Source organism: Emydura macquarii, unplaced genomic scaffold (genome assembly GCF_026122565.2).
Source record: "Emydura macquarii macquarii isolate MOO-44397 ecotype Brisbane River unplaced genomic scaffold, CSIRO-AGI_Emac_v2 contig_2452, whole genome shotgun sequence".
NCBI classification, from domain to species: domain Eukaryota; kingdom Metazoa; phylum Chordata; order Testudines; family Chelidae; genus Emydura; species Emydura macquarii.
In genome coordinates this window covers 1,988,013-1,998,816 of record NW_027132589.1, presented here as the reverse complement: position 1 = coordinate 1,998,816, position 10,804 = coordinate 1,988,013, and the positions used below count along the sequence as shown (strand labels likewise).

Here is a 10,804-nt window from a genome sequence, read left to right as displayed (position 1 = left end):
TTAAAAAAGGGAGGGCTTGCTAGCTAAGAAGTTGCCATCAGCCGCCTTCCAAAGGTTGTGCTTCAAGGAAGAAGATATGTTGCCCAACTACAAATTTCTTCTGCAGAAAAGACACAGCATGATCGATGGGTCTGGGACTCTGAAAACCAGGCTTCTATTTCTGACTTGCTGTGCAACTTCAGGCAAGTCATTTCAGTCATCTGTGCCTGTTTCTCCTCCCACCTGTTCTGTCTTGTCAGTAAGTTCTTCAGGACTCTTACTATCCGTTTGTACAGTGCCTAGCACATCGGAGCCTCTACGCACTACTGTAATCTTACTGTTACTTTTCTGGGTTTGAGAGTCCATGTGGAAGGATCCTTGAAAAGAAGATTGCCAAACAGTGCAGCTTCTGCCCGGTTGGCTTGAGTTAGAGCTAGACAAAGCATCCTTTTACAATACGTTATTTCTGGGATCTAGCTGCCATTATCTAAATCACTTATGAAGATATTGAACAGAAGCAGACACAGGACCGATGCCTGTGGAACTCCACTCGCTATGCCCTTCCAGCTTGACTGTGAATCACTGAGGATTACTCTCTAGGAACAGTTTTCCAGCCAGTTATGCACCCACTTTATAGTAGTTCCATCTAGGCTGTTTCCCTAGTTTGTTTGAGAAGGTCATGCAAGACAACATCAAAAGCCTTACTAAAACCAAGAAATACCACATGTACCACTTCTCCACAAGGTTTGTTACCCTGTCAAAGAAAACTATTAGGTTGGTTTGACATGATTTGTTCTAGACAAATCTATGCTATTATCACCTTATCTTCTAGATATTTGCAAATTGATGATTTACTCCATTATCTTTCCAGGTACTGAAGTTAAGAGGACTAGTCTGTAATTCTCCTGGTTGTCCTTATTCCCACTGTTCAACTGAGACCAGGTGAAAGCATAGGTGTTGGTCCTTACCTTAATAGGTGTGCATAGAAATGTAACATACTATGTATTATAATTTATTTATCAAAACAACTCAGAGCAGAGACTAGATATAACCAGAGGTTGAAGTTTTATTCTCTAATAAGCATTATTTGCTGTATCAATTTTTAACTACTGACCATGCAGCCATCATGAACTAGGCTGAGATGGCTTTTCTGTAGCCTGCCCACTACTTTTGTTTCCCAAGAGTTATTACAGCAGCGTTAATATTTTATACAGACATCAGAGATTTTCCAAGCCCTCTACAGAGCTAGGTTTGTTACTTTACCGATGGGGAAACAGGTTAAGCAACTTCCTCAACGTTACAGAATGAGTCGGGGCTGAGATGGAAACAGAACTCTGTCTCCTGACCCTCAGTGCCTCTGCTCTAGTCAAGAACCAATTCTGCTTTTTTGGTGCTTAAACTGAAACCCTCAAGCTTTTTCAGATAAGAGTCTCATACACTACTCCAGAAACTCCTTTTTAATTAGAATAGCTTGCACAGGTATAGCATCTTTCACTTAAGGATCTCACATTGATTCCTAACCACTAATTAAGCTTTTTGAGATAATACGAATACCCAAGGTCTCCGTGAATGGAAAAAGAAAATAATCCTAATTTTCATGGGCAAATTGTCACATTCAGCATATTAATAAATCAGTGGGACTAAGACATTATAAAGCACAATGCAGCCTCCACTGACCTTTAAAGACTTCTCTACCCAGCAACAGGTTTCCACTGGTCCATACATAATCCCTGTGTAGAGTTATTTATTCAGGTGCCCTTAATGCCAAACTACCCCACTGTATTTTCCAGTGTTTAATACCTTTCTAAAGTGAGACTCTACACTGAAGAGTGACTGTAAAAATGGCATTCTGGTGAGCCATGGCTATTGCATCTCACTGATTTCTGCATCAAGTGTACTCAGCTTACATATAAGAGGCGCCTTTCTAACTAGCAGCCCAACCAACTCAGCATAGAATCTGAAAGTGCTTTCCTGCACCTGCATTGTCAGGAGAAGTAACTGTTTTATAATCCAAACTATACACTTCATTATTCTGTTGATAAACAAGATGGAACAGAATCCAGCAAGCTGTGTTGTCGCTGCACAACTAACAGGAAAACGTATCACTAACAGCAGCAGACAAAACTTTGGATACATAGACAGAGCATATGTACTGAGTAAGAAACCATACTTAGGATCAAACATTTATTTCCTTTGCAGTGGTAAATTCCTTTCCCTTCCAACAAAAAAACAAATTCCTGCCATTCTCCCACCATGCTGCAAATAAAAGTGATGTCACTGTAGTTTTTCTATTTTATTCACAATCAAGGCACTAGCATGCCGGTTTTCACATAAACACTAGAAGAGGCTTGCTATAATTATGATACATAGTATGTATCATGTGCAACTAAAATCCAGAGAATGTTCCCTGACTGATTACCATTTCCAGTGTTGGTCAAGTTCCTTGCATACACAAGTTTACAATATCCTGCTTAACTCTCAACATTCCTTCCAATCTCCAACACTGCAGAGGAACTCAAGTATGGAAGAAATAGATGTATGACAGTCTAGTCAAGTTCAGTCCAAACAATTTTGTAAAACAAACACAAAAGCGAAGTTCCAAAATATTAAGTCCATATCAGACAATGTGGAAACCCAGTCAGTTGATTTCTTTTAAAAAAAAAAAAAAAAAAAAAAAAAAAAGTAAGTTACAAAGTAGCTTACAATGATGCAAAGTTAGAACTTCTCTGGAAAAGCCATCATTTCTTCCTTGATTCTGTTCTCTATGCGTAATGTGAAATTGCTGTCAGTGTTCTGGAGATTATAGCTGACGAAGATCTGTTTTTTAGTCTTCCTGGCTAAAATACAAAAAGAACAGTCATCCATCACTTGTTCCTATATTAGTGCTAGTAGTAGTCAAACATTTTTTGGAGAGAAATGAGGCGAGTTTCCCATACCACAATACAAATGCATTGACCTGGAGGAACCACCTCTAAAGTAGTAGTATAATTTATACACCTACTCAGTCCTGGGCTTGTTGGCTAAAAACCTTAGGTAACAGTCAGTGATGAGTGCTGTGTGACAGATGTGTCAGTTAGGTTAGAGCCTGATTCAAAGCCCACAGTAGTCAATGGAAAGGCTCCCCTTGACTTCACTTGGCTTTGCATCAGGCTCTTGGTAGTTCAAGACAAATTATAGGTTATACTGGACTCCTCATCAAATTACACAAACTAAACTGAAGAGAGAATTTATGTTTAAAGATGCTTCAGGAAGGGGGACATAGAATTAAGTAATTAGATATATTCAAAAAAGTCTAGTACAAAAGTTCTAGGATAATCTAATGATAAATAAGGCAGACACCCCATATCACCCAATTTATGTACATTATATAAAAGTTATTTTCCATGACAGACCTAACTTAATGATGGTTAAAAAAAAGTAAATCCCCAAACCAGGGAAAGGTGGCTCTAAAAGATCAGCAGGTGAAGAGGTGCCATGAAAAAAATTACAGGATAGACAAGACTTCCTAATTTTGATAAAATAATGCCCAGGCCCTGATCCAACTTCATCTTTAATGGAATGTGCAAATTAAGGAATTGGTGGTGCGTAGGCAGAATAGGAAAACTACTGGGAGAAGCTGAGTTGCCCAACATGGTAGATGGTGATAGGCCCAGATCCACAAAGGTATTTAGGCTCCTAATTTTCATTGAATTCAATCATTTGCAGTGTTGTTATAGCCATGTTGGTCCCAAGATAAGAGAGACAAGATAGGTCAGGTAATATCTTTTTGGAAGTAAGGAGCCTAAATATCTTTGTAATCTGAGCCATGGTGTCAGAGCCAGAAGAGAAGTCAGGTGTTTTGAGCTACTAGTCCCTGGCCCCTTTTGAATATAGGCCCCAATTAAATAAAGCACTAGGGTACCATCTTAAATGCTTTGCTGAATCATCACCTTAGTAGGAAAGTCATTCCTGAACAGACAACACATCAAACACAAAGCCAAAACAACAACAAAAATCAAGACACATGCTTGAAATAGCAATAGGAGAAAGAATTGTGCACAGAAGATTTCCAAAGAGTGACAGGTATATTTCTTTCATAAAATCTTTCACTTAGAGCTTACAGGAACAAACAAAATAATATCAACTTTGGTACACAGAAAAGTAAAGACAAGATTGTTCCCCTGAATATTCTAAGTATCATCATCTAAATCTTTAAAAAAAAATACTATCATGGAATTCCTAAAAATCTCACCCCACTCAGCCGGCTGGAAAATCAAGTACAGAAAGACTACTCTTATGTCTCTTTTTAAACACAATTTTGCAACATTTTCATTATTATACCAATCAGTTCAATTGACTATCATCTTCCATTCTCATAGATCTATTAACTTCCTCTTGGCTCAGCGAGAAGAGGAACCCCACAAACTGCTTCTTGAAACGGATTTTTTTTAACAATTAGCACAATAATGATAATGGGGTGTGGCATGTTGCATTAATATGCTACAACTTCAAAAATAAGCATCTCTGCTTTGATATTGGTCTAATACAAAGGCTCATTTTATCATCAATACTTAAAAATTCTCACATTAAATAACTGTTGTATTATCTGTAAACTGAAAGTTCATTACCACATCACTTTAACCTCCAGACTGAGTTCTGAATTATTTTTGCACAATGTCTGGCTTTAGTCATCTGAAGGAGACATGAAACAGAGTTTCCAACACTTGTGAATGCTCCTGATTCCTTGACACTTTTTGCAAGAGTAGGGATGTTAATCCAATGGCCCAGTCAAAATCCAACAGGGCAATGAGATCCTGCCCCATGTAAACTGCCCTGCAAAAGCAACTGGATATATGCCCTGCTCATTACATTCCCTTGAAATGAGAAGAGAAGGCACCAAAAATACTACAAACATTATACAAATATAAATATCTCTGATGTTACCCTGGCTTCTCATCCCCTCAGAGAGGTGAGATTTGCAACTTCAAAGAAGTGGCATGGTTTTGTGCCACCAAAGCTAGTGAAACATTAAGCCCAGATCTTCCTTAACTCCTCTTGAAATCAATGAGTTTGGTGCCCAAATACAGGATCTGAGCAGTAGTTCTAAACCTGGCTGATCCAGAACCACACAGAGCCCACGTCATTCCATGCAGTCTGCCCACTCTCCTTTTGCCCGCTGGTTAACCAGCAAATGAGATCCACAGCATCCTGATTCCCAGTCTCAACATTGCAGTAGTCTTGGAGCAGAAAGGCTCCTGTAAGGCTGGGAGAGGGCACAAACATGGAGTTACTGCTCCCCAACTCGTGGACTGTTCTGACTACTTGTGATCCCCTACATAATGTAGGTAGAAGGGAATGTTCAGTTAAGGGTTTCACATTCCAGACTACAGCACCTCTGTGAGCTATTAGACAAATGCCCCATTCCATCCGAGAGATTTCTGTGTTCATTTTCCCCTTCAGATACATCCCATCAACTGCCTTGAATCTACATTCTGGGCCAATAATTTATAGTGTGATTTGGGATCTTTCTGGCTGAAGAGAGCTGTACAACAGTCAGATGGAAAGGCAACCTCTTTGTGCACGCACAATTCTGCACATATTTGGGCAGGCACTGGTGTTTGTATCTGCAGAGTGCAGGCACATGCACGTTAAGCTAATGCCTGGGCATGCACACGCATTAGAATTTGTGTTGGAGCAATGAAAGACTATTTAAAAGTGCACGTGTTAGGGGGATGGACAGGGAGAGGCCTACCTGAAAGTTTATTCCAGTCCTCTACTAATCACTAAAGCATAGGGATTACTGAAATGTAAAGCCCTTGTTACATTTGTTATCAATTATGTTTCTTAGCAGCACTGCCAGGAGACTCCTAGGATAACGTTCCTATTACCAGTAATGAAACCTAGTACTTTCTGCCTTTCAAACTCTGTAGCAGATGTACAGAACAGTGGCCCTGATTCAGTAAGGTATTTAAGCACATGCCTAACTTTAAGCAGGTGAGCAGCTGAAATGTAAAGTTAGGCATGAAGATGCCGAAGCCATTAGAATAAAAGTTCTTCCTGAAGAATGAATCACACTAATACATGCTTTAACACAATGCAAGCTTCAAGCATGGGCACCCAGTATTTAAGCTCACATATACATGAGACAAACATGCCTCTTCTTGAGAAGTCAGGTAACATTCCTTGTGGTGACAGCAAAGGTGCTTCAGTCCCAAAGATGCGAGGTGAGAGCCACAAAGCAGAAGAATTTAAAAGACGATTCCCAAAAGCACAACTGTTATGAAAACCTCAGCACCATTCAAGAACATACCTAGTCGCTGAGCTAGAGAATTTGAGGTGGTGTCAGAGGCATCTCCCAGGAGTGATGTAGACACTGGAATGGAGTCCTGAATAGAAAGCAAAGAATCAGTTGCTTATTCTGTACTAAAATTTGCTTTTTTTCCCGATAAGATGGCTGCAAATAAGTCAAAACAATATTCACTGTTTCTGTTTTGGTTTTAAAAAAGAAGAATCCCAACTTACATTTCCTACAAACATTTGCTCAAGCTGAACTGCAACATGTAAAAACCAACCTAAACACATTGTGTCCTTTACTGCTTCTTTATGTTATATGAAGATGGTGGAGGGGAGTTTCAAAAGTGCCAAGAGCACTTACACTGACTTTGTAATTACACTGACTTGTAGTCCCAAATCCCTGAGGCACTTTTGAAAATCCCTAAACAATTTTTAGAGTATCTATTAAAAGTTTTTAATTACAGACGCTCATTATTTCACAAATAACACAGTATATAGTTTTTAAAGAAAAATTCTACAACCTGAAGTACTTGAGTAGACGCCACTTAAATATCCTGTCACACACAAGAATCCAATTCCGCCACCCTTGTTCTCACTGAAGTAAACAAGTAACCACTGAGACTATTCACACAATGAAGTACTACTTATTGAGGAGTGCACAACTGGTCCCTCACTGAGGCATAGGCTCTTACAAAGCCTGTGTCGCTGAATGAACACTAAATTATCCGCTCGATGAGTTTTCAAGTGTGTGCCAATGTGCACTGTATGGGTATGTCTATGCTACAATTAAACACCCACAGCTGACTCGGACTCAGGCTGTGGGGCTGTTTAATTGCACTTAGACTTCCAGACTGAGGCTGCAGCCTCAGCTCTGGGACCCTCCCACCTCTCAGTAAACAGCTGCACAGTCCAAGCATGAGTCACCTGGCATGAATCAGATGTGGGTTTTTAATTATAGTGGAGACATACCCTCTGAGGTACGTTTCCTACATGACCGTGCCTCATTCAATGTGCACTATATTGGCAGTAAATGATGAAGGCTCCTAACACAATTGGGTCTTGGCGCATGCTTGGGGCTCCTAGAGGAGACCACAATCCAAATTACAACACATAGTTATAGACTTTTAAGGCCAAAAGGGACCATCATGATCATCTAGTCTGACCTCCTACACAGCGGAGACCACAGAATCCTACCCACCCATTCCTGCAATAGACCCCTAACCTCTGGCTGAGTTACTGAAGTCCTCAAATCTTGATTTAAAGACTCCAAGTTACAGTGAATCAACCATTTACTCTTGTTCAGATCAGCAAGTGACCTAGAAAGGAAAGCGTAAATCCCCCCAGGGTCTCTGCCAATCTGACTTTGAGGAAAATTCCCTCCCCATCCAAAATGTGGTGATCAGTGAGCATGTGGGCAAGACCCACCAGCCAGATACCTGGGAAAAAATTCTCTGTAGTAACTCAGAATGCTCCCCGTCTAGTGTCCCATCACCACCTGTTGGAGATATTTGCTAATAAGTTAATTAATTCAATCCCCCTTTACTCCCTGATGAAAGAGGCATGGTTCCTTACTATGCAGTAAATAAGATGTATTCTCTACAGACCAGTCTCATTCAATGCACAGATCTTGACTATGTTAAAAAAAAATTACTACACTGTCAGAATCATCATGCAGGCACAGCGCAGCCTCTTGTGTCTCCCTTTGGAACACTGGCAAATTGTCACATATATTGCAACTGTCAACATTTACTGCTGAGGAGCAAAGTGCAATTTACGCTGAGACAAATCATCCAGTCAGTTTCTATCAGAATACTGGCAGCATAGCTCAACTGAATAGGGCACTATAATGGGAGTCAAGAGACCTGGATTCTATTTCTGGCTCTGCCCACTGTCCTTATGTGTGACGTTGGGCTGTTGTGGCTCTAATTCTGTGCCTCAGTTCCCCCATCTGTAAAATGGGGATAATGATACTTACTTTCTCTTGTAAAGTGCTGTGAGATCTACAGAGGGAAAGTGGTTTAATACAACACCCACTGAAGTCAATGGGAGCCTTTCTATTGACTTCAGTAGTTATTTGACCTGATCCTCTAAAAGTTAAGTATCATAACACCTGAAGACACTTTTCTGTCAAATTTTAACTATTTCTATGCCAAATTATAAACTTATACTTTCCATCTATTTGACAAAATGCTGCAATGAGAGGAAGTATTCTCCCTTCTTCCCACCTAAACTTTCTAGATCTCAAAAGCTGCTCAATTGTTCATCCTCTTGAGGGAGAAGTTCTGCAAAGGTATAAATGATAGAAAACAAAGGGTTTAAATGGAAATGCTTGGGTAGTGTCTAGACTAAGAAAATAAATAGTGAGTAAAATTTTCAAAAGCATTTAAGCCATGTAGGAGCCTACATCCCATTATTAAGAGTAAGTCTAACTGAAAGTCATAGAATTTAAGCTCCTAAATAGATGCTTTTGAAAATTTATCCAGGCCGGGTCTATCCATAAAATTTAGGGGTGGACTACACTACAAAATTAGGTTGGCTTAATTACAACACACAGGGCACGCAGGCCTAGCTACCACCTCTCGGAAAGATGGATTTAATACAGTGACGAAAAAACCCCTTCTGTTCTTGTAGTAAGTGCTTACGCTACAGCAGTGCAGCTGTAGCATTTCTAGTGTAAGTGTACGTTTAGGTAAACTTAGGCTATGTCTACACTACAGCCTGTGTCACCAAAATTTATGTCAATACATAAATACAATATACAATACAATATACATACAATATACCGACATAAGCGCTTGTGTGCACAGCGCTATGCTGGCAGAAGAGCTTCTCCAGCCAACATCATTTCTGCCCCTTGCAGAGATAACTTACTCATGCCTATGGGAGAGCTCACCAGAGGCCCTGCAGTGCTTTACATATGGACATCTGGTCTTAGCTACTGAACTCAGGGCTGTGAGCAATTTCACACCCTCTGTGACCTAGTCAGGTCACCCTAACCCCCGCTGTAGGTACAGCCAGGTCAATGGATGAATTCTTCGGTGGACCTAGCTGCTGTTTCTAGAGGGGGTGGACTTACACTACGGCAACAACGCTGGGGCCCAGCCAGCTCCCTCCCTGCGTTTAAACGCCGCTTCCTGCGCACCAGGATCCGGAGCCGAGTTCGCCTTTAGAACGGCAGGAGCCGGCCCCTCCCAAGCCGCCCCCTGGGCAGCCGGCCAGGCCCAGTCCAGGCTAGGGAATCAAACCTGTTTACACGAGGATTGAAAAACCTGGCAGCTAACCCCTCTTTGCAAACAGCTTCCCTAAAGCCGCGCCTAGAAACTCAGGGCAAAGAGGGAGCCCGGGCGCCGGGCCCGCGCCCCCCCGAGACTCACTCACGTGGGGGCTGCACATGGCCACGGCCAGGCTACGGAGCGCGGGCTCCGCCCCCACCCAGAGGAAGAGCGAGTCCCGCAGCCGCATGGCGTGGAAGTGCACGGCTTGCTCGCCCACGCGCCCGCAGAAATCGTGCAGGGAAATTCCGGCCGGCGCCGCCCCCGCCGCCTTCTTCTCCTCCGCCTGCGCCGCCATCGACCCGCCTCCGCTCCGTCCCCGTCCTGCCCGGCCCGGCCACTAGCCCCGTGCTCGTCACCCCTGCTGCTGCTGCTGCTGCCACCGCCACTGCCAGGCCAGAGCAAACGATCCCCGATTCAGGCCCGGCCGCGTTTCACTTTCACTTGCCGCGCGCAGTGATGTAGGGTCGGGTCGGGCCGGGCCCGGGGCCCCGCTGCAAGAAGGCAGGCCCAGCGTTGGGAGCTAGGCTCCTCCCCCGCCAGCCGTGCCCCGGCTCCTCCTCCCAGTTCTTCCCACTCCCAGCTGTCCCCTGCCCCAGCGGCCCCACCCAGCCTCCTTCCTGCCCTCAGCCTTCACCCCGGCAGGAGCAGCCCCCAGCACCCCTGGGGTGGCTCTGGGGATGGGGCGTGTGGGGGTGCTCAGGACCTCTCAAATCTGGCTGCCCACTTGCAGCCCACGCCAAGGGTCTTCTGCTGCGTTCCCCCTTCTCCTTCACCCTGTGCGCTGGGCTTGGAAGCTGGGCAGAACCCGAGATGAGCAGAGGGGGACCGACCCCACGATTGTCCCCGACCGAGATGAGCGGGGTGGTGGACATTTAAAGGCGGTGCGCCCTCTGAGTCCGTGCCTTGTGACATTCACCTCCGCCACAGTCTGGCAGGATCCAGCGGAAGCCTCAGGCCCTGGCTTCTGGAGGCACGTAGATGGGCATGTCGCAAGCTCAGCTTTCTTCTTTTCCTGGTTGTGAAGCAAAACTTGACAACATGACCCAAATGTGAGCAGCGCAGCTGCTGTCTGCCTGGGTCAGCAGAGCACCTGAGACAATAGCTCCAAAATATGAACTGCCCCATGCATATCATTGGGATGAGGGGCTTAACTCCAAGACCCACTGCTCTGGAGAACCCCCTCAGTGCCACCAATCATTGGATTTTGTATGTGATGAGAAGCATACAGTGGCCCAGCTCACTCACCCAGGGAGACATATACCCACTGCTCTGGAGAG

At 43.5% G+C, this 10,804-nt stretch overlaps 1 protein-coding gene across 3 annotated transcripts in view; it reads right to left on the bottom strand.

Annotated features, from left to right (window-relative positions):
- Positions 1-10,673, bottom strand: part of PSMG4 (proteasome assembly chaperone 4) — a 40,577-nt gene extending 29,904 nt beyond the window's left edge. The window contains exons 1-4 of one of the 3 annotated variants that reach the window (XM_067562615.1): positions 10,444-10,673; positions 9,631-9,912; positions 6,269-6,344; positions 2,683-2,816 (exon numbers count right to left, since the gene is read on the bottom strand). In XM_067562615.1, coding sequence (XP_067418716.1) covers positions 2,695-2,816; positions 6,269-6,344; positions 9,631-9,822 — 390 coding nt within the window. In that variant the 5' untranslated portion in view covers positions 9,823-9,912; positions 10,444-10,673 and the 3' untranslated portion in view covers positions 2,683-2,694. Of the gene's footprint in view, positions 1-1,025; positions 2,817-6,268; positions 6,345-9,630; positions 10,058-10,443 lie in introns of those variants that run through there. The other 2 variants (XM_067562613.1, XM_067562614.1) reach the window with 2 other exon arrangements.
- Positions 10,674-10,804: the final 131 nt, after the last annotated feature.